The sequence below is a fragment of the Trichechus manatus genome, unplaced genomic scaffold (assembly GCF_000243295.1).
Source record: "Trichechus manatus latirostris isolate Lorelei unplaced genomic scaffold, TriManLat1.0 scaffold00052, whole genome shotgun sequence".
NCBI classification, from domain to species: domain Eukaryota; kingdom Metazoa; phylum Chordata; class Mammalia; order Sirenia; family Trichechidae; genus Trichechus; species Trichechus manatus.
The window spans coordinates 13,804,368-13,828,781 of NW_004443988.1; the positions used below are offsets into that span (position 1 = coordinate 13,804,368).

Below are 24,414 nucleotides of genomic sequence, written 5' to 3' on the forward strand. Positions count from 1 at the left end.
TGTTAACCAATGTCATAAAACAGCATGTGTGTTACTGTTACATGAAAAACTATCTGTTCTGTAAGCCTTCACCTGAAGTACAATAAAATATTTAAAAAAAAAAAAAAAAAAGATACTGATAATAAAAGGCAATAATAATGAAAACTTTAAAAAAGAGAGAGAGATACTCGACTTAATCAGAACTGACTGCTGATGGAGTCATCAGAATGGAACCCCACTGTAAGTCAGGGACTGTCTGTACATCATTCCAGACCAAAGTAACAGTGCAGGCAGTTAGTAGCCTAGCCCCTTCAAGGAACCATGAAGACAACAGCATAAAATCAAGTGTAATTATCATGTGACTGGCTCTGTTCTTAGTGTGCTTCATGTATTAGCTTATGTAATCCTCACAACTATGCTATAAGGTAGGTACTATTAGCTACATTTATAGAAAAAGACACTGAAGCACAGAGAAGTTAAGTAACTTCCCCAAGGTCACACAGCTAGTAAGTGGCAAAGCTATGATTTGAGGCCAGGTAGTTTGGTTTCAGAATTCATGTTCCTATCAACAGAGTGGAAAACACTTTTATGTGTGCTTCCTACGTGCCAGGCACTGCTCTAATTCTCTTCGCATATAGTAATCTCACAATAATCCTAAGAAGTACTATTGCTATCCCCATTTTACAGGTGTACAAACTGAGGCAGAGTGTGGCTAGAGGACAGAAAGAGAGGAGGGAGTGGTGCAAGATGAGCCAGAGAAGGAGGAATTTTACTGTCTTTGGAGCAATAATGAGTCACAAAAGAGTGAATCAGGTTGACACAATTAGATTTGAGCTTTTCAAAGCTCATCAGCAGCTGTGCAGGGGGGTGGGAGGGTGCAGAGTAGGGGTGGAAGGATCAGATGTCAGGCTAAGACCACACTGCAGTGACCACCCTCCTCAGGTAGTCATCCAAGGATGAGTGGTAGTGTGTCCTCATGTCATGAGAACCACTACCATCTGTGGGGCAGTTTCCAGACAGCGGGCACTGGGCTGGCTCTAACTGCAAGGCAGGCACTTAATTTACGTTTACAGGGAAGGAAACCAAAGTGTCAAGGGGTTAAGTACCCAACTAGTAAGTGCTTGCTCCTAACTACTAAGCCCACCGCCCCTTTATTCGAGCCCACAGATTGGGCCCTTCAGATACTGGGGAGCTGGCTCCTTCACCATCCTGTCTTCCCAGAGTTTCAAGGAGATTATATTGATTATGTTGATAGAAGAGCTGCTGATAGCAAATATCTTTAGCTCTTTTAGGGGTTTCTTTTCAGTTTTAGGTTACCTATTTTTCTTAGAAGGAGCCCTGGTTGCATAGTGGTTAAGTGTTCGGCTGCTAACCCGAAAGTTTGGCAGTTCAAACCCAGCAGCTGCTCTTCGAGAGAAAGATGTGGCAGTCTGCTTCTGTAAAGATTACAGCCTCAGAAACCCTATGAGGCAGTTCTACTCTGTCCTGTAGGGTTGGTATAAGCTGGAATTGACTTGATGGCAACGAATTTTTCTCAGACACCTGCCCTCCATATTTTCCTAAAGTACTTTGTGAATTTTTATCATTGCTCTCTGCTTGTCTGAATAAAAGGGAAGTTCCAGGTCCACTGTCTACTGTGCTGCTGGTAACCCCCCTCTCTCCCCTGCAGGTCCGAGTGATGGTAGACCTGTGCAACAGCACCAAGGGCATCTGCCTGACAGGTAGGCTGGCCACTGACAGGAGTCTACCTACCCACATTGAGACAGAATGAACACCTAGGAGCATTTTAAGTTATAAAAATACATGTTAGCTTACTTTTACCAGATGTTTTTAATAGGCTGAAAATCATTTGTAATATAATTATGAGAAATAATATTTTCAGTATTGCCATAGAAATATAGTCATGGAAAATAACTTGGACTTTGGTAATCAGAAACGTGTGGTACCTTGAACCAGGGCCATTGCTGTTTTCCTTATTCCCATTAGTTTAAAAGAAAAGACCTCACTAAGTGGTAGAATTCTCTTAAAGGATAAATTTTCTCCATCATACCTACAGCTTGAAAGGTAAGCTCTGAAAGCAAACTGCTAATTAGTCAAGAAAACAAGCTTTAGGAGGAGTCTTCTCTGTGGTGCTGACCAAGTGCCTGGTGGGACAGGAGGCTGGTCATACCCTCTCATTCTTTACCTTACTAAAATGAATCAAGCACAGACAGAAAGGAGGGAAAGAACTAATTACACACACACATCAAACACTGGGACAAGGAGTGGCTGGTGGATGCGGCAGGGAGGGAAATGGTTGTGAAGTGATTGTCTGTACCTGAAAGAGTCCCTGGGTGGGGCAAAGGTTAAGCACTCGGCTACTAACCAAAAGGTTAGTGGTTTGAATCCACCCGGAGGGAACTCGGAAGAAAGCCCTGGTGATCTACTTCCAAAAGATGACACTTATTGAAAACCCTATGGAGCACAATTCTACTCTGAAATACAATAGGGTCGCTATGAGTCAGAACCTACTTGATGGCAACAGGTTTGGCTTTTTTGGAGTCTGACAGGGCCCTCTATATTGCTTGAGGGCAAGTGTCTGCCTCCTGCCTTCAGGAGGTAGGGGCAAGAGAAAACAGAGACCCCATCACAGTCATCCCATTTGTCATGCCCCAGGCCAAAGAAGGCTGTGGCCAGGTCCTGGGCCCCTACAGAGCCTGGCCCCAGACACTGCATGTCCTGCCTCTCCAACTGGGATGTGGCTGTCTGAGCAACCAGGGGGAAATTATTTCTGCATTAAAACAGTCTATTATGGAATAGAAGCACAGTTCCCATGGGCTTTAACAGATAACCACAAGACTCTGAAGCTGTGGGAAGCTTTTGTTGGGCCTTGTCAGTCTATGGCCCCAGGCTCTGGGGAGGTGTGTTGGTTGTGGTCTGTGCTTCACAGGGTTACTTACTGTGAAAGAGTTTGAGAAACCCCACAGGGTTTGTATCTAGTTGTAAGAAACCCCACCTCTTTCTGCAGTGTCCCCATCACCTGCCACCATTAGCAGCGCAGTGTGTGTGCTGAATGAATAAACCTGTGGTTTCTGTCAGTGAGTATATGGAAGTAAGGGGCTCATAACAAAGGTGCTTCCCTCAGGAACCCCCAGAGACCACATCTGACTCTCACTTACTTCTGCCTCAGAGAGAAAAGCTATAATCCTGTGGCTACTTGGAAAATGCTAATTGAATCACTCAAGTCACATTTCAGCCCTCACAGACAATTAAATGTCTTCAGAACAGCTCGATCCTTTATTCTGAAACTCTTGTGGCTTAAGCACCTTCCTTCCATCTTTGGAAGTTCCTTTTCAGAGTTCTTGCAGTGTGACAGTAATGAGTGCTAGAGAAATGCTAAGATGGATGGAATTACAGGCACAAAAGCCTTGTTGAGAGGTACAGGAAAAGCCTCTTCCTTTTTGATTTTTATAGTGATAGAATGAGAGCTGGGCTGTTCAGTAAATGTGCACGATGGAGCTATTGAGACCACTTAGGGGAGATTGGCGGGGGAGGGGATTGCATGTGGCCTGGAAATAGGTTGAGGTAGTTATTCTTTGGCACCTCCAAATGCTTTTCAAAAGCCAGCACTTTTTCCTTTCACACCACCTTGAAAAAATTGGGCCTTCTTTTACCCAGAAAGCTTTTCAATTAAAACTTAGGTGTAGAAAAGTACAAGTTGAAAAGTGAGATGGTGCCTTAGGGTGGGGCCAGACTGCCCGCCTTTGTGAGGGAGTAGACAACATGACCGGGACTGAGCTGAGCCACTCAGGAGGTGATGGGGGAGGAGGGCAGTGCCTTGGCCCAGAGCCACAAGAGGAGCAGATAGATGGAGGAGCCCCAAGAAGACGGCAAGCAGGAGGTCACCAGGGCAGACCCTTGGCTTGGGGCATGAGAGCAAGATCTAGCTGTACACTGGATTCATCTTTAAAAAGGAGCACTTGTAACTTTAGGCTAGTCCAGCTGTGACCCTGACACCCCATATTCCTGCTCCTTTTCCTGTACTCAGCAGGGGTGGCTGTGGGGATGAGCACAGACCCTGGGAAGTTTTGTGTGGTTTGTGGCCTGTCAGGTATTTTTTGCAAGTACAGAATTTGTCAGACAACCTTTGCTTTTCTGGGTGCATCTCAGCTTTCTTTGGGGGTCCCAACAGCATATCTTTTGGAAGAGCAGGTATCTTGAAGAAGGAAGGTTGTTAGGTTAACTTCACTTACAGTGCCTCTGCATATGGATAGGTTGGAAAATCACTAAACCATCACATTGTGAATTGCTTGTTGGGCAGAAGCACTTCAAATCCACAGTGCCCATTCCCCTTGCAGCCAATGACTCTAACCCAGAGATGGAAGCTGCTGCCACTGCCTTAATATACCCAGGGAGATATCAATAACAGATCACAATGATAATGGGGGAGGAACAATTAGGAAAAGGAGGATGAGAATGGTTGTGCAACTTGAAGAATGTAATCAATGGACATGTAGAAATCATTGAATTTGTATATGTTCTGCTATGTATATTCTCAACAACAGTAAAACTAAATAAAATAAAAATAATGGATGCAGTGGCTACTGAGTATGGCCTCATGTCATTCTTTTCTGGTGTTCCAGAAAGCTACTACTAATTCATGCGAATTGGCACTTGAAATAAAACCTATTTGCCATCCTACTCTGATTTGTTAAGCTTGCCATGACCATATTCCAAAGTTGAAATGCACCAAATAAATAGAACTGGACCAAAGGTGCAGTTCAGTGGGAGCAGGGCTTTGGTGCCCTGGGATTGGCCAACACTTGGTGGCAGGGGTGGCTTCAGGAGGTAGACCATGGTGCATAGGGTGAGTACTTCGTCCTCAACACTGCAGCCAGTGCAACCCTGGTAAGTGAATCGACAGGCAGTCTCAGAAACAGCTAGTATAGCTGATCACATTTCTACTCAACTGGCTTTGCTTGTTGGGCTTCATGGGCCAAACTAGCCAGTCATTTTGGTTTTGGTGGATTCAGGCTCCAGGTGTGAGAGCTTGGGTCCTCCAGGCCATCCCTTAAGGAGAGCTGAGCACATCTTACTCGCAGCACAAATTCAGACCCAAGGAAGTCCTTGCTGGGGGCGTAGGAGTGTTACTGCAATAAAACGGATTGGAGCCAGCTGCCATAATAGCCAGTTCTGAGATGGGTGAGGTGAGCAGCAAGATGTTTATTATATATCGATGTGTAGGAGAGGGAGGGAAATAGATTCCTCCAAAAAACCCGCCTCCCCCACTGGAGATGGGCTGAAGTCTTTTATAGGGACAGGATTATGGATCTTTTGTGGTAGTTTTCCCTTGAGGTGGTGATGTCTTAGACGAGTTAACCTTCTACTGGTATTCTTAAAGGTTATCTGGTGACATCTTTGGGGATTATCTGGTGACATCCTGCTTTTTCTTGTCACAAGATGGATGCTTTGTTTGGTTTTTCATTCTTAGATCATTATCACTTGTTTTCCACCCTCCAGGGAGGAACATGGGTTAATCTTAAACCTTTTGGTAGAGACTGGAACAGGGAGGAAAAAATCAAAAGACAATGTGGCAGTTAGCAATGGGGAGTAAATAATAGTGAGCTGGGCCTATGCATCCTCTTCCAGGAGTGGGAGAGTCAAGACCACAGACTCAGGTTTTGGAGCTGCACCTTTTACTGTTGTTGTTCGGTGCCATCGAGTAGTTTTTGACTCATAGTGACCCCATGTGACAGAGTTGAACTGCCCATAGGGTTTTCTTGGCTATAATCTTTACAGAAGCGGATCACCAGGTCTTTCTCTCATGGAGCCACTGGGTGGGTTCAAATCCCTAACCTTTCAGTTAACAGCTGAGTGCTTAACTGGTTGCACCACCAGTGCTCCTTCACCTTTCACCAGCTCTTTCTAAAACAGAGCCAGGCCACATTTTCTGAAGGGTTTCTATTTGGAATATTTGTTTGGCTTCTTTTTTCCCATCCATCAGCAGGACTGTGAGAAATGTGTAGCCATTTCCTGTGTGGTCATTGCTATCAGGTGCCTTCGGTAAGGCAACACTTGTTTTGACACCATCTGTTATGGACTGAATTGTGTCCCCCTCAGAATGTGTTTTGGAACACTTTCCCCAGCAGGGCAGATGTGGGCATAAGGCCTGAGGGCCAAGAGGCCACAGGAAGCAGAAGCTGAAGAGACAAGGAACACAAGAAGCCGAGCTGCCTCAGTCTCAAAAGGTATGGCCATGACCTCAAGGGTTTCAAAGGGTGGCGTCATGGCCTCTGGTGTTTCTAAGGGTGGAGTTGTCCCTCCGATGGACTAGGAGAATGGTGTCCTGAAGCTGAGGGAGCATCCTAGTGGGCCCGGAAGGTGGAGCTGAAGCCCAGGGCTGAGGGGCCTCCACTCAGAATCTGGAGACTGTGGCCAATACCTAGAGTCTGGAGGGCAGGGCCATTGTGTAAACTGTCTCAGAGAACAGAGGATTATTTTCAAAGCCCTGAGGGCTAATGTAATCTGTTTTGCTGACTTGCTTGATGCCTGTTATCCCTTCTTTTCCTCTAGTTTCTCCCATTTGTGATGGAAATGTCTAGCTTGTGCCTGTTCTGCCACTGTACCTTTGGAAGCAGACAATTTGTATTCTAGATTTCACAGTTGAAGAGAAATTTTTGGATTTTGGACTTGGAGTTAAGATTTTTACTGTGATATGATGAGACGACTGTATTTTGTGTGTTGCGAGCACATGATTTTTTGGGAGCCAAAGTGTGTGGAATGTTATGGATTGAACTGTGTCCCCCCAAAAATGTGTGTATCCATTTGGCTAGGCCATGATTCCCAGTGTTGTGTGGTTTTGTGATTGTAACTTTACATTGAAGAGAATTAGGGTGGGATTGTTAACACCACCCTAACCCAGGTCACATCCCTGATCCAATGTAAAGGGAGTTTCCCTGGGGTGTGGCCTGCAAGCAGAGGGCGGGGAACCTCACACCACCAAGAAAGGAGCACTGAGAGCAGAGCGCATCCTTTGGACCCGAGGTTCCTGTGCAGAGAAGCTCATAGTCTGGGGGAAGATTGATGACGACGAGGACCTTTCTCCAGAGCCGACACAGAGAGAAAGCCTTCCCTTGGAGCTGACACCCTGAATTTGGACTTCTAGCCTACTAGACTGTGAGAAAATAAATTTCTCTTTGTGAAAGCTATCCAATTCTGGTATTTCTGTTAGAGCAGCACAAGCTGACTAAGACACCATCCCAGGCTGTAAAGGGGAGGCTGCTAACGGGAAATTAGAGATACACAGAGGGGTCTTTCCCTGGGGTTTGGAATGGCTGTGGCAGGAGGAGCAGAGGTCTGCAGAGTTACCCAAAGGCTAATGCTAGGGCTTGGGGATAGGGGTGAGTCTTACGTGTCTTTATTATTATCCCTCCATGATTGCTGTGCCTGTGTTTCCCTTCTCAATTGAGATTCTTCTGTTTGCAGTAGAATTTCTGTAGTAGCAGAAATCCACTAGAGCTTATTTGAGAAAAAAAGGGGGATTTATGAGTTATTATAAGGATATTAGTTGCCATGGAGTTGATTCCGACTCATGGTGACCCCAAGTATGTCAGAGTAGAACTGTGCTTCCTAGTGTTTTCAGTGGCTGATGTTTTGGAAATAGATCACCAGGCCTCTCTTTCGAGGCACCTCTGGTTAGACTCGAACCTCCCACCTTTTGCTTGGGCTGAGCACATTAACCATTTGCACCTCCCAGGGACTCCATTATAAGGATAAAAGGGTGTATTTGTCAAGATGGACTAGGTCATGTTATGATAACAATTAAACCCTAAAATCTCAGTGGCTTAACACAGTAAAGATTTATTTCTCACTTCACAAAGTCCAATGAGGTATGGGTAACTCTCCAAGGCCTTCTGCTTCCTGTGTTGACTCAGAGACCCTGCTATCCTTTGGCTCCATCATCTCAACACAGGCACCAAGATCACCCCGAAGGGGAAGAGAGAGGACCAAAGGATGCCACTGGGTGCTTTTAAAAGAGTCCTGGTAGCGCTGTGGTTAAGCACTCAGCTGCTAACCGAAAGGGAGAAAGATGTGACAGTCTGCTCCCATAAGATTACAGCCTTGGAAACCCTATGGGGCAGTTCTACTCTGTCCTGTAGGGTCACTATGAGTCAGAATCAACTCAGCAGCAATGGGTGTATGTGTGGGTGCTTTTAAAGGCCAGGCCTGGAAGTATCTCACTTCCCGCTGGTGGATCCCACTGGGCAGAACCCAGGCATTCACATTGCCCCAACCTAACTGCAAGACAGGCTGGGACTGGGAAAAATCAAATCCCACTTCTCACACCAAACTGTAAGGATCAATTAGTTCAATTCAATTTATTCCACTTCTGTCATAGCCCCAACGGCACAGGCAGCCCTTCTTCTCTGACCCTAACTACCCAGAGCGAGGTCAGACCTCACAAGTAAAGGGCACAGTCCTTCAGACTGCCAAGTCCGCCCAAGACCTCAGATGCAGGTGCAAGCTTGGGAGTCCCTGTGACATCCTCACCTCTGATCTGCTGGCTACAAATTTGGAGGTTCCCTCTATCCTCTCAGGATGCCAGTCATAAGCTCATGGGTTCCTAGCTCCCTCACTTCTGCCCTGCTGGCTCCCAATTCTCCCTCAGTTTCAATAATATGCTGGCATGACTCAGAACTCACGGAAAGTGCCATACTTACAATTACAGTTCTATTACAGCAAAAAGGAAACAAATGACGAGATGCATGGGCCGAGGTCGAGGAGGGTGCCTAACTTGGAGCTTCTGTGACACCAAAAAAGGACGCACTATCTTCTATGTCATGGAGCCCTAGTGGTGCAATGATTAAGTGCTCAGCTGCTAACTAAAAGGTTGCCAGTTTGAACCCACCTAAGAGAAAGACCTAGCAATCTGCTTCTATAAGGATTTCAGCAAAGAAAACCCTATGGGACAGTTCTACTCTGTCACATCATGGGGTCACTATGAGTTGTAATCGGCTCGATGGCACCTAACAACAACATCCCCTATGTCACCAATGAGGAAGCCATTATTGGGGCCTCATTATGTAGACACGATTGAATCATACCCCCCACTGAGGTTGGCTGATATTCTGAGGTGATCTTTCTGGCAGATGTGGTCTGGAGGTCTCATCAAAGCCACTTCAATCACTTGGGAAATATCATGGTTTTAGAGGTTATCTTTCAGGAACCAACAAAGAACAAATTCTTTGGGTAAAGCTAAATTCTTTACCACAGCAGGGTCCATGAAGAGGAAAATGAAACTGAGTTTGGTGAACGCAAGGCCTGCCCTCACCGCAAGAGTATCTCAGAACCAGAGGGCAGGGCTTGCAGCAGGCCTCGGAGGGACAGAACCAGGAACTGGAAAGGCGTCAGAAACCAGCAAGCTCTTCTCCATCTTCCTGACTCTCTGGGGACACTCATCTCTTGTCTCTGCTTCTCTTACTTTGTTCTTCTCTCTGCAGACTGGCTTCTTTGTTTACTCCTTCACGGCCATAGCCAGCCACAGGCCTCTAGTTTACACAACGGGGGTCACTGTGGCCAGTTTTAGATTTCGAGGAGAATAAACCCCCCATTGGCTCAGCTCTTATCAAATATCTATCCAATTCTAATCAACTCTGGTTAAGAGCGTGGGGTGGGCATAGCAGAACTAGCTACATAATTTGCAGGGCCTAGTGAAAAACGAAAATGCAGGTCCCTTGTTCAAAAAAGGAAAAACTTTTCTTTCCTCCACGATCTCTCTCTCAACCTGCCATGGTGTTTGTGTTTTTTATTTGCTATTTAATGTGCTCCCTCAGATACGCGATACTCAAGGGTTGTGTAGACCCTTACAGGGGCCAGGGGCCCCACCCTGTGACTCACCATAGTGAAGACCCTTGACCATAGCTAATGTGTCCTAAATATACAGCTCCAGCCAGGCCCTCAGCAATAGTCCAGCTGCATGGAACACTCGAAATCTATTGTCGTTGTTGTGTGCCATTGAGTCAATTCCAACTCATAGTGACCCTATGTGACAGAGTAGAACTGCCCCATAGGGTTTTCTCCCACAGAGCCAATGTGTGAGTTTGAAACACCAATTTTTCTTATAGCAACAGAGTGCTTAACCATTTTGTGCCACCAGGGCTCCTTTGAAACCTGCTGTTGTTGTTGTTGTTAGGTGCCATCGAGTCAGTTCTGACTCATAACGACCCTTTGCACAACAAAATGAAACACTGCCCAGTCTTGCACCATCCTCACAATCATTGCTATGCTTGAACCCATCATCGCAGCCACTGTGTCAGTCCTTATCTCATTGAGGGTCTTCCTCTCTTTAAAAGACCCTCTACTTTACCAAGCATAATGCACTTCTCCAGGGATCTCCTGAAAACATGTCCAAAGTACATGAGACAAAGACTTACCATCCTTGCTTCTAAGGAGCATTCTGTCTGTACCTCTTCCAAGACAGATTTGTTCATTCTTCTGGCAGTCCATGGTATATTCAATATTTTTTGCCAACACCATAATTCAAAGTCATGAATTCTTTGGTCTTCCTTATTCATTGTCCAGCTTTCATACGCATATGAGGCAATTGAGAACACCATGGCTTGGGTCAGGCACACCTTAGTCCTCAAAGTGACATCTTTGCTTTTTAACACTTAATTTAAAGAGGTCTTTCGCAGCAGATTTGCCCAATGCAATACATTGTTTGATTTTTTGACTTCTGCTTCCATGGGTATTGATTGTGGATCCAAATAAACAACTTGACAACTTCAATATTTTCTCCGTTTATCGTGATGTTACTTATTGGTCCAGTTGTGAGGATTTTTGTTTTCTTTATGTTGAAGTGTAATCCATACTGAAGACTACAGTCTTTGATCTTCATCAGTAAGTGCTTCAAGTCCTCTTCACTTTCAACAAGCAAGGTTGTGTCATCTGAAGATGGCAGGTTGTTAATGAGTCTTCCTCCAATCTTGATGCCACATTCTTCTTCATATAGTCCAGTTTCTCAGATTATTTGCTCATCATATAGATTGAATAGGTATGGTGAAATGATACAACGCTAACGCACACCTTTCCTGATTTTAAACCACACAGTATCCCCTTGTTCTGTTTGAACGACTGCCTCTTGGTCTAGGTACAGGTTCTGAATGAGCACAATTAAGTGTTCTGGAATTCCCATTCTTCTCAGTGCTATAATTTGTTGTGATCCACACAGTCAAATGCCTTTGTATAGTCAATAAAACACAGGCAAACATCTTTCTTGTATAGTCTGCTTTGCTTTCAGCCAAGATCCTTCTGACATCAGCAATGATACTCCTCATTCTACATCTTCTGAATCCAGCTTGTTTACCTTCCTTCTACCAATCTGCTCATCTGAATTTGACTCCATCTGTGGTTGGGAATGATCATAGATTTCTTCTGACCTCTGTCAGCTGTCCACATCACCCCTTACCAGTGCACGCTCGCCATCTAGTGGTAAAATCATGTAGCCACAGATTATACTGACGCTAGAAATTGTGATACCATTTTCAGCAAATCATTTTTGCCCAAAGAAGAACTGGATGTATTGAAAACATACCCCCAAACACCACTTCTTCTAAGGGTCCCCATGACTATTAGGGTAACTTCTCTCCGGTGTCCTAGGCTCCCAGTCATCTGAGAGGCTTTCCTCTTTGCCTCCTACGCAATCATACACAGAGTCCTGCTCATTCTTCTGCTGAAATACCTCTTGAATTTCTAGCTTCCTCTTCAACTCTACAGACACCACATTTGTCCACAACTTTATCCCTGATTTTTACTAGAAGATTGTCTTGGTTCTCTCTCTTTCTGTCCCTCCTTTCCACCTATTTCTATTCAACTTGCAAATACCAAGAGGATCTCAAGCAAACACAGATTCCATTCCATGGTATCATTCTCCTGCTTAAGAATCTACCGTAGCTCCTACCGCCTCACAGATATTCTCTAAACCTCTGGACTTGGCATTCAAGTGCCTCTACCCTACCCCCATCCTACCCAAGTACTTATTTGACCTCATCACTACACACTCCAGCCTGACCAGTCTTCTCTTCCTTTCTCCCAAGGCTCTTACAAGTTCCCACCTCAGTACTTTTTTCCTGCTAATCCCCTGCATAGAATCTCTGACCTTGACCCCTGCGGTCACCTTAGGGCCATTCTTTCTTCAGTGCCACAGCTCAAGCTCACCTTCTTACAAAGATTCCTCAGTCTGCACGTGCTCAGAGCTCCCCAGACCTCCTGGAAGGGATTACTTCTCTGTAACTCCTTCAAGTGGTACAGTTAATGGGCTTGGCTGCTAACCAGAAGGTTGGCTGTTTGAGTCCACCTTGAGGCACCATGGAAGAAACGCCTGAAAGTCAGCCATTGAAAACCCTACAAGGCTCAGTTCTACTTTGATACACATGGGGTCACTGTAAGTAAGTATTGACTCAGTGGCAACTGGTTTTAGCACCCCCATATTTCATTGTGGTTTCAAAGTGTCTGCCTTTCCCAAATAGATTGTAAACACACTTGATGCAGGAACCAAGATTTCTGCTTCTTTGTGTGGCCCACACAAGGAGAGTTTGGCACACATAGTAAGTGCTTAGTAAATGTTTGTTTTCTGACTGGTCACGGGCTTGGATTTATGGGAAAACCTTTCCACTCCAATACTGATAATTGGTATATGTGGTCTGGAGAAACACTCATGGTACATGAGGCTCATCGTACAGCCTCATTAGCTTGTCTGAGTGCTCAAATAGAATAGTTCACAATGAGAGACACCAGTTTGTGGAAGCAAAATTGTTTTGTCAGATTATGTGTAAATGATTCCTCTGAACTCCTTAGATCCTCTGGTAATTACACATAAGGAAGGTATTTGTTACCTGATCTAGGCCCTCAGTTTTTCTCAGGCTACTTCATGTAGTGAAATAGAGACCCAGAGCACCAGCTTTGCTCTCAGCTCCCCATGGCAGCCCTGAGGAGACAAGCTGGTGGATGAGAGCACTGCGAGAGCTCTCTGAGTGTCAAGTCTCACCCTTGAATGACGGATGACACTACCGTTTGCCGACACTTACCTGTGCCAGGTGCTGCCCTCAGGGGGTCCTGTGTCTTCTCACTGAACCTCATTTAATTAAGCCCATTGCTCTAGAGATGACAAATCTGTTAATCCATAGTGAAGCTAACTTGGAAATTTTTCTCCCATTGAAACTTCAGGGAAAATGGTTTTGATTGGCAAATGGGTCTTTGTTGAATTGCTTTTAAGGATCTCTTAGGCAAATGTGTTTTGGGCGCCATTGAATAGATTCCGACTCATAGCGATCCCATGTGACAGAGTAGAACTGCCCCATAGGCTTTTCTAGGATGTACTCTTTATGGGAACAGATCACCAGATTTTTCTCCCTCAGAGCTGCTGTGTGGGTTTGAACTGCCAACCTTTTGATTAGCAGCCCAGCACTTTTGCACCACCAGAGCTCCTTGTCAGGCAAATGTGATGAGTTTTAAATAAAAGGTGTCACTAGGTGATTCGTATATTTTAAGAAGGGGTATTCTTTGGGTTTTGGGAGGTTGTGATGCTGGTTTTTCTTTCTTCTACCTGTGGTTTACCATCTAAATTTCTTTTTCGATTGTAGGACCACCTGGCCCACCAGGTAAGCGCCCATGGACTTTCCAGTTTCATGGGGAGGATAGGGGTGACTATACCCCAGGTCCCCCAGAAAGGACAGAAGTGAGAAGGAGGAGGAATCTGGAGGCAGCCCCGACTGTGCCCCCCCCCACCCCAATCACAAGTTCTCCTGCCCCCTACCACTCTGAGAGACTTCATCACCATCCCCACCAACTGTCACAGCTGGGATGGGGGGTGGGGGGCAGCAAAGGTGGAGAAGGAAGGGAAGAAGCAAGAGAGGAAAAGGCATCTAGTGCCTGCAAATCACACTAACTTCAGTGACTAGTTTGAAAATGTCCGCTTCGTGTTTTGACACAGGACCTCCAGGAGCTGATGGCATACCAGGACACAATGGATCAGATGGACAGCCTGGTCCCCAGGGTCCAAAAGGCGAAAAAGGAGCAAATGGAAAAAGAGGGAAAAAAGGTGTTTTGGCAACTCTTCTAGCTAATTTCCTTGTTGCTTGTCTCTGTGATTGTGTTTTTGATGGGCTAAAGCTGTGGGCAGTGGCTTAAGGTGTTTCATCTCTGCATGGAATGCTGCTTTATCTCTTGCTTGGAAAGTCCTGGGGTGCCACGGCATTCTTTTAATTTTTTTATTTTGGTGAAAGTGTACACAGCCAAAGATAAACCATTTCAACAATTTCTACGCATACAATTCAGTGACATTGGTTACGTTCTTTAAATTGTGCTGCCATTCTCACTATCTTTTCCACATTATTCTACCACCATTATCTTAAACTCACTACGTCCTAAGCTTCCCATCCAGCCTTTCAAGTTGCTGTTGTCAATTTGATCTCACACAGATAATTCTTTGAAAAGCACGATGCTCAAAGCATATGTACTTTACTAATAAAAATACGCTATTTTTTGCTTTGAAGAAGACTTCAGGGGATAGTGTTTGTTTAAGGTTTAAAGCTTAAAGATTACCTCAGGGCAATAGTTTTGGGGGCTCATTCAGCTTCAGTGGCTGCAGAAAGTCTGGAGTCCATGAGAATTTGAAATTCTATTCTGCATTTTCCCCCTTTGATCAAGGATTGTTCAAAAGAATCCTTGATCAAAATGTTCAGTAATGGTAGCCAGGCACCATCCAGTTCTTTTGGTCTCATGGCAAAGGAGGCAGTTGTTTATGGAGGCAACTATTCAACCTTGACAAATGTTTATTTCAGCTGGAGGTGTGATCTTTCTGATTCCCACCTTTCTGCTTCCTCTGCTTCAGACGGAAAGACAGAAGGGACGGGAGGGGACAATTCTGGGGAGGGACACTATCATGGGTTGTGGGATGGCTATAGGTGCTGATACCCTGAGTTCCTTTGAGGTTTAGTTCCTGCCTTGCCCTCACATTGCTTCCTCCTGCCCAGCAAACCTTTGTTTGATTGAAAATCAGTTGACCAATGTTGGCTCTTAGTTAAGGAGCCCTGGTGGCGTAGTGGTTAAAGCGGTAGGCTGCTAACTGAAAGGTCGGCAGTTCGAAATCACCAGTGGCTCCTCAGGAGGAAAATATGGTAGTCTGCTTCCGTAGAGATTCACAGCCTTGGAACCCAATGGGGTCGCTATGAGTTGGAATCAACTCAATGACAGTGAGAAAGGAATAGTTGGGAGCGGTTGAGTCAAAAGGCAGCATCTAGCCTCTGAAGGCTGGGTACAGCGACTTCTCCCCAAGGTTGGCTCTCAGGTCAGCTGCTAGTGTCTCCTCTTCAGGGTCTCAGGACTATTACAAAGATGTGGCCGGTGTCCCCTGCCCTGATGTGAGTGGGGGCATTGCCAGCACCTGAGCAAAGAAATGCAAGCGTCCAATGTGTGCAGGGAGCAGCAAGAGGCAGGAGACTTGTGCAGGGGCCTGCCAGGAGTCAAGACTGGTGGGGTGGGTGCTGGGGAGTCAGGGCAGAAGGACTGGCAGACGCACCTGAGGAGAGCTGGCAGAGTGGAGGCTCGAGTGCAGGGTGGAGAGCGACTGCCCAGGAGGCTCCTTGGAAGGCCTGGCTCCACCACACCCTCTTGTGTCTTTTCAGCCTCTTAGCTCTAGTACCCAAACTCATCTAGACAAGCCATGGGCTAGAGGAAATACTAGAAAATTCTTGCAGATAGCACAGTTACCCCTTCCAGGACTTCTGTTCTTATCCCCACAAGCAATTTAAGTGAATCCAGTGGACAGGAAGGCATCTGCTGAGCACCTTTGGCCACTTGGCAAAGCCTACCTGCTCATGTCCCTCGGAGGCAGCTTCTATGGAAATGTGTCATGCACAGCCCAGGTCAGCTCGGGGTGCACAAGGCCAGCAACTACAGTTGGAATTATGTAGGAGTAATGGATCATTACATGTAGGATAATAATTATAAATGAGCATAGCACAGAATAATAATGACTCAGTGTGAGGACATTTGGTTTATCCTGGGAGGACTCCAAAAAATGTGATCCAGTCCTAAGGATTCAGCAGTGAGTATTATGAGGTTGTCATGCAAATGGTTAATGTGCTCAGCTGCTAACCAAAAGGTTGGTGGTTTGAGTCAACCCAGAGGCACTTCGGAAGAAAGGCCTTCCGATCTACTTCTAAAAGGTCAGCCATTGAAAACTCTGTGGAGCACAGTCCTACTCCGACACACATGGGGTTGCCATGAGCTGGAATCGACTTCCTGGCAGCTGGTTTACTATAGGGGCACCATGCTAGCACTGGGGCTGGGACAAGTGGGAAATAAAGTGATTTTCTAAAAGGCTTGAGACAGATCCCTGGCCTTGAGGAGATGAGCTTGCACTTATGAGCACCTGCCATGTCCCAGGCACTGTTCTAGATGCTGTGGATCCAGACATGAAAAAAATTGCTAAAACCCCTTCCTACACAAAGCTTAAATTTTAGTGTGGGGACAGACAATAAACAAGATAAATACACAGACTGTAAGGCCAGTTACAAGGTGATAAGTGCTAAGGAGGAAGAATAGAGCAGGGAGAGGGGCTAGGAAGTACCGGGGGTGTAATTTTGGATTGCATTGGTGGTTTAGTGGTAGAATCCTCACCTTCCATGTAGGTTCAGTTCCCACCTGTCTGTCAGTAGAGGTTTGCATGTTGCTATGATGCTGAACAGGTTTCAACGGAGCTTGTAGACTAAGACAGACTAGGAAGAAAGACCTCTGATCTCCTTCCAAAAATCAGCCAATGAAAACTCCATGGATCACAAAGATCAGATCAGCAGCCAATCATGGAGATAGTGCAGGACAGGGAAGTGTTTTGTTTTGCTGTGCATGAGGTTACCATGAGTCAGAGGCTGACAATTTTAGGTTGAGAAGCCAGGTAGCCCTCCCTAAGAAGGGGCTCTGAGCAAACCTGGAAGAGATAAGTGGGTCTTGTGACACCTGGGGAGGAGGGCTCCAGGCAGAGCTTGAGTGGGTGTGCCCCAAGTTTGAGGGACAGCAAGGAGGCCAGGGCACCAGAGCAGAGAGGTTGGAGTGATGGAGTTGACACCACAGGGGTAAAAAGTCAAGGCCAAATCAAGTCAGCCTTGTGCGTTTTAAGAATTCTGGCTTTCGCTCAGAGTGCAGTGGGGAGGATTTTAAGCAGAGAAGGACATGACCTGACGCATCTTTGGAAAGGCACACTCTGGCGCTGTGCTGAGACTGCAGGAGGGCAGGGGGAGGTAAGAGCAGTGCAGGAGGTGGGACGGCGTTAGATCTGGGTGTCGGTGGAGGCTTACCAGAGCCTCTGTTTCCCTGAGCTCTCACAGGAACTTCAGAGAAGACGCAGCCCTTCCCCTGCAGCAATCTCCCTGTGAGGCAGGCCTCCTGGGGTCAGCAACATTAGACCAAGATGCCTCCACTAAACTCAAGGATACAACCTGACTCACCAAGGGCCCCAGCAGGGAGTCCCCTGCCGTAGGCCAGGGGAGGTGGGAGACTACTTCTATTCTTGATGTACAAAAAGACAAGGGTTATATGAAACATTGCTCAGCCCTGGGCCGGCCCAGACTCCAACCTGGACCCATCAAACTCCAGAAGAAGGACCTCTCTGTCCCTGGTCACAGGCCAGAGGCCCCGAGGCTGGGCTTTCCCTCTCCCGCCCCTTCCTGAGCCCTGGATGGTTCCCCATCCTAGCCGGCACTCAGTGCTCTTACAGGGAGAGGATGAATTCTTGGCACCCCAGAAGGGAGCCCACCCCAGTCTCTTTAACAAGGAGGCAGGGCTCTGGGGCTAGTCTGGAGGTGTGAGGAGAGCCCTGCCACCCTCAGACCAGACGCCTCCTCCCCACTGTGCCACACTGGCCCTCTGAAGATGACTCAGGCCTCTGGGCCTCACCCTGAGTCTCGTCCTGCCTGCCTGATGCTGATATTTCCAGCCGCCAGCTTGGCTTCCATGCCTCCAAGGGTCAGCTTCCCAGGGCTGGCTGCCCCAGCCAGAGCCCAGGCCTCCTCAGTACTGGGTCCTACCTGGGCTGGCTAGGAGGCTGGCAGAGCCCCTCACCTGGCTCTGGCTGCAGCCCAATTCCCTGGCCTGGAGGGTGGGATATGTTCCCCAACCACCAATGTCGTTGCCCCTGCCTGCTGTGGCTGAGCCCGTCCCAGGACCACTTCTTCCAAGGAGATGATGCCTGGACCCTGGGCCTGTCCAGCCCCATGTGGGCAGCCTCAGGAGAAAAGCACACCGCCAGAGCTGCACAGGGCCTCTCTAGCCACCTGGATAAGCCTCAGGGTAGCAGGCGGACCAGCCACCACCACCAAACCTTCACACCCCTCTCCCAAATGCGAGGCCTGAGCCCTGCTCCAGGGCAAAGGACAAGTCAGGCTCCCAGCCCAGTGCTTTGTCCTCAGGGCAACATGGTCACACGTCCCCCACTGCAGGAATCACCCTCAGCTGAGGCCTCAGGGGCTCAGGCAGGCTCCAGGACAGAGGGTCTGGGAGGGAAAGGGGCCCAGTTCAAGGCAGCTTACAGTTTGTCAAGCTGAGCACATGCGTTTATTTTTTTTTATCTATTCACCCTTTATTTTGCTCACAGTTCTGTAAGAGAGAGAGTTTCTTCATTGATTAATTAATCCAGTAGCTTAACAATGATTGATTGAGTGCCTGCTTTTGGCCAGGCAGGTACCAGGGATACAAAGGTGAGTCAATATGGACACAGTCCCTGCCTTCCTGGGCCACAGAGTCTAATAGGGTAAACAAGCATTAATTTAAAAAAAAAAAAAAAAAAAAACCCAAAGTAGAACATACTAACCTAAGGGAGGGCAGTTCGAACCCACCCAGTCAACAGTCAAAAACATCTATAGTGTGACACGAGATACGTGTTTGAAGCAAAGAGCAGAGTGCTACGAGACACAGTGATAGAGAGGGAGCCTGAAGGATGAGAGAGCCAGCGAGAGAGTGGTCCCAGTACGTGTACACATAGATAGGTCCTGGGGGTGGGCCGGGGGGCTGGGAGTGAGGAGAGGTTCCAGGCTAGGGGCAGGCTTGTCAGGAGCTGCAGTTGAGTGTCAGGGCCTCGCTGTCAGCCCCCAGGAAGGCCATGCAGCATCTTACCCAGGGGAGAGGGGCCTCTGTGCTGCCTAGCCAGGGTTGGGACTGTCAGAGAAAGGACAGTCATCTAAGCTGAGAACTAAAGGGTCATTAGTGGTTTTCTAGGTTGGGGGTGGAGGAAGGAGAAGTGAGAATGCATTCCAGAAAGCGGGAACAACACATGCTGTTTCCAACAAGAGGAAAAAGAGTTTGTGTTCCGTCGAGAGAGGGACTCAGGGTGAGGCGTGCTCTCTGTAGCACACTTCTGGACATTTACATAGCTGCCATTGACTGCCAGACACTCTGCTAAGTGCTCTGTGCACTTACCTCAAGAAGGCCTGGTGATGCAGTGGTTAAGTGCTCGGCTGCTAACCAAAAGGTCAGCAGTTCTAACCCACGAGGTGTGAGAAAGATGTGACAGTCTACTTTCATATAGATTACAGCCTTGGAAACCCTATGGAGCAGTTCTACTCTGCCCTTCAAGCAGATTCTGGCCTTTCCTCTCCTGGCAGAATGTGCTGATGGGAAGCCAGCAAGGAGTCATGGCACAAAAACGCCAGGGTCCAGACCACACTGTCAATGTGCACAGCTCTCACCACTAGGCGTCCAAACCGACTCAACGGCAATGGGTTTGGTTTTGGTTTTGATACTTACCTCATTTAATCCTCACAACAACCTGATGGGGAGGGATATTTTTATTAGCCACATTTTTCTAGATGAAGAAACCTTATCTTTCTGTTTCCCAAACTGGCCAAGCTCACCATGGCCTCAGGGCCTTTGCACTAGCTGCAGGGCCCTCCCCTGCCCTTCATGTGGCTGCAGCCTTCTCACAGAGCAGGTGTCAGCTGAGGTGCTACCTCCTGTGCAAGATTGTCCCTGATCCGTGTCCAGCCCCTGCTTCACTCCTCAGTCACATCCCTACTCTCTTTCAAAGCAGTTATCCCTCTCTGTTTGTTGACATGTTTATGGTCTGACTCCCTAAGTAGAATGTGAGGTCCATTCTTGTGCACTCTTTGCCTAGCAAAGCAACTCGATAAATACTGTTAAATGGATGGCAATAACTTGTCTAGTGTCAAATGGCTAATAGGTGGGGGACGCAGGACATGGAGCCAGGTCGCTCTGACCCCTGGGCCCCTGCTCTAACCACAACGACATGAAACTTCTCCGTTCAAGGGGATTGGACTCGAGTTGTAAGAGTGGGGTTACTAGAGGTGCCCCAGGGCAGGAACGAGCAGGAAGGAAATCCGAGGCCTCTCCAGCTAGTGTGATCAACTGAAGAAGAATACAGGGCTTGAGTCCTTCCAGCTTGAGCCCCGATGTTGACTTTTAGTAGCAGAACTGGAAGGGTTCCAGTCATTCAGAGCGGACTGCAGGGCATTTGAGAGAAGGCACATTTCAGTGAGTAATAACCTACCTCTCAGAGTGGATGATGCATCTATTGTTACCTGCTTTCAAGGCAGAGGTGAACAGTGGAAGGAGCCCCAGGAGCACCTGGCTCAGTCCTTGACTGGGCTCTGAGGCCTTGGGCAAGTCACTCCACCATCTGGGCCTGGGTCTGCTCATCTGTAGACTGAGGTGGTTGGGTTACAAACAACAGATTTTAAATACACTGCTATGTTGTTGTTGTCGTTGTCGTTGTTGTTAGTTGCCGTCGAGTTGGCTCCGACTCATAGCAACCTTGTGCCTGACATAACGAAACGTTCCTTTTCCACTTCTCTCTCATATTCTCACTGAAGAGTTAACATTGCATTGTCTTTAAAAATCACATCCCCATAAAAACAGAAATAAATGTCCTCCTCCTTATTCATGTCTTGGGACTGAGTTTTGTGCAACACCCTCTAGCCCACTTTCCCCTTGCCAGAATCGGTGGCAGATGGTTTTGCCCAAAATAAAACATCCTCCCTCACCCCCTGCCATGAAGATGATGGCGTTGACCCAGCCCAGACGTTCACACGACCTCAAATCCAGCGCTGGTGAAACTGTTCATTTTGAGTGGGCACCAGCAAGGAAGGGGAACAGCAGGGACTTGTTTCCAGCACACGAGTGAGGCAAGCAGAATCTGGCCTTTCTTCTCCTGGCAAAATGTGCTGATGGGAAGCCAGCGAGGAGTCACGGGACAAGCAGTGCCAGGGCCCAGACCACACTAGTGTCAGCGTGCACAGCTCACAACGCTGACCTCTGTGGGTCAGGGCAGGGGAGATAATGCCATGCAAAGGTCCTCTGATGGTGAGTGGCGATTAGGTTTTGCTTGTTTCTGAGACCATGGCCAATGTGTGGCCAGGCAGTCTTCCCAACCAAGGTCAGGTGATGCTTTGTCAGAGGTGATGGCAACAAGAGAGCAAAGACAGGCTTTGTACACAGATAGAAGGTCCCTGTCCTTTCTTAACTGAAGCTTGAAAATGGTAACTCATACCCCAGCTCTGGGTCAAAACGCATTCTGAGGCAAAGATCTGTAATATCTGTCTTTAAATATCTACTTCTATGAGGCTGCACTGCAGTATGAACCTTTCCCTATGTCACACATGGCCTTTTTAAGGGAGAAATGAAAGGTATCAGAGGAAGAAATGAAAGGAAGAGGAAATTGGATGATGATGCAGAACGGCTCCTTGTGACCAGAATAAATGCTTTAAAAGAAAATCCTAAAGCAGATACCATTTCCCTGAGCACTGCTAAATCTGAGTCATGTGAAACCTGTAGGAGGTATCAGTTATACTTGGTGCATTGTACTGGCTGGACTCTATGGCAACATTCTCATCTTTCGTCTCCGTCAGACAATGTGCCAAGTCGTCTATTTAAAATACTGACAAAAGAACGCCTGCCCGTGCAGAAGTCCCCACGTAAGGGCCTTTCTCAGTGAGTGAGCCACTTTCCAGCAACATGTCCTGGTGACCCATGCGCAGGGATGACCCAGAGTGATGGCTTTTGGTGCTGTAGGGAGAGATGCATTGCGAGCTCTGAGCTGCTGAGAGGCGTCATTGTCCTCTGTATTGGTGAATCCGTGGCAGAGCCATCTGCTAACAACAGAGGGATTTCCCCCACTCTTCTTCACATCCTCCTCAACTGTATCCCCCAGCTCCTCAGCCAGTGCACAATGCCGGCCTGAGATTACCACTGGCAAAGGCAGGGAACCCAGGGCTTATGCTATAGCTGATTTCCATGGTTTTCACTGAGATACTGAGGTGTTTTTACATGGTTGACTGAAATCTAGCGAATGTTCCTTTGTTCACTACGTTTACAAACAGTGATCAACACTTTGGGTTTCTTTCATGCACTGGTGTCTTTCTTGGGATGGTCTCTGTAGGTCCCTTGAATATAGGAGAGCAGAAACCATTCTGGAGATTTACCACTCCTCAGGGGTAAATGAAAGATGTTAAGAGCTCTAGCTTTATGTTTTAGGGAATAACTGCCTTTGATGGCAGTGTAGAGTATTCAGGTTCAGCCTGTGGTGTGTTGTAATGTAGTGGTGACCTTCCCATCAAAGAAAGAGCCTAGGAGACAACTAAGTAAAATAGAAAGGCTTTTGGGCTTGGATGGGAAGTTGATCTAAATGACCTCTAAGGTGTCTTCCAATCTGGAATTCTATGATTCTCTTGGGAAAATAGTATCCTATGGGGCTGGCAGAAGGTTGTGGGGAGGGGAGGAGAAGGCCTAGATTTGATTTTAAGTCTGGAGAGAAGATAATTGCAATGCCACAAGGATGACGACTGGAGAATGGGAATTGGCCAACAATCATGTTGTCTACAAATAAAGTTTTGGTTCTTCATTCCCAATCAGTATGCCTTTTTTTCTTGCCTATTGCATTGATTAGGACATCCAGTAGAGTGTTAAGTAGAAGTACGAGTGGATATCTTTGTCTTTTTCCTGATGTTAGAGGGAAACCATTTAGTCTTTCACTAGTAAGGGTGATGTTGACTATAGGTTTCTTGTAAATGTTCTTTTTCAGATTGAAAGAAGTTCTATTCCTAGTTTGATGAAAATTTTTATTAAGAATGGATGTTGAATTGTATCATATGCCTTTTCTACATTGATTGAGATGACCATATGATTTTTCTTATTTAATGTGTTAATATGGTGAATTACATTGATTAAATGATTCAAATTTTGGACCATATTCTGGCAGGTAGTTAAACTACTTGCAGATCAGTTTGATCTTTTTGAAGCTTGTTGTTAAGCTTTATTATGGCAGGTCCACAGCAGCCTTTATTCTTGGGTTAATTTAGCCCCACTATAAGGACAAGAGGAGGAGTCCTGGTGGCACGGTGGTTAAGCATTCAGCTGCTAACCGATAGATTGGTGGTTTGAACCCACAGCCGTTCCGCAGGAGAAAGATGTGGCAGTTTGCTTCCATAAAGATTTACAGCTTTGGAAACACTATGGGGCAGTTCTACTCTGTCCTATCGAGTCACTATAAGTCAAAATTGACTTGATGACGGTGGGTTTGGATTTTGTTTTTGGACAAAGACAAGGGAGTCCCTGGGTGTGCAAATGGTCAACATGCTTGGCTGCTAACCAAAAGGTTGACAGTTCAAGTCCACCCAGAGTCACCAGGGAAGACAGGCCTGGCAATCTACTTCCAAAAAACCAGCCATTGAAAATCCTATGGAGCACAGTACTCCTCTGGCACACATGGGTTGCCATGAACCAGAGTCAAATAGACAGCAGCTTTTTTTTTTTTTTTTAACTAAGACAAGATTCTTCTGAGGGCTCTAGCCAAAATTCCATTATTTTGTGAGTCTCTCCACACTGACTGATGTGAGCTCTGAGAATTGTACATGAACATAGATCTTGACCAGTTTCTAGCTATGTGGGCAGGAGTATAACTCCTGTAGTGATGGATCCTCATGAGCAGAAATAGAAAATCTCACCCATTACATTTTGCTCACACCATCACTGTCCTTATTTAATGCTTTTCCTAAAGCAACCTTACTTGCTTTGCTGTTTTGATTAAAAGCGTTTTGAATTGGAATGCACAGAAAGAACACTGGAGATGGAATCAGAGGACCTTTGCTCCTTAATTAGCAGCATCACTCATATCCACTCTAGGCCTTAGTTTCAACTTCTATAAAATAAAAGGATAACTGCCCAGTTGGTCACCACAATCTGTTGGGAGAAATAAACTAAGTGGTGTAGGTGGCAACACCCAGCCTTGTGATCAGGCCTCACTTGCTTTTTGCTGTTGCTATGAGTGCCCCTCTGTGCTTCACTCCTCTCTCCAACCTGTTGGCCCAACCAAATTTCTCTAAAAGTATTCCAGCAGAGCCACTCAGAAATACTATTCTTTAATGATGTGTTTGGTTTTTAAAGCTGCTTTAT

The 24,414-nt window shown here is 46.6% G+C and overlaps 1 protein-coding gene across 2 annotated transcripts in view; it reads left to right on the forward strand.

The window, feature by feature from the left end:
• Positions 1–24,414, forward strand: part of GLDN (gliomedin) — a 90,875-nt gene that overhangs the window by 52,173 nt on the left and 14,288 nt on the right. For both annotated transcript variants that reach the window (XM_004377662.2, XM_023732476.1), the window contains 3 exons: positions 1,649–1,700; positions 13,599–13,616; positions 13,949–14,056. In XM_004377662.2, the coding sequence (XP_004377719.1) occupies positions 1,649–1,700; positions 13,599–13,616; positions 13,949–14,056 (178 nt within the window). The remainder of the gene's footprint in view (positions 1–1,648; positions 1,701–13,598; positions 13,617–13,948; positions 14,057–24,414) is intronic.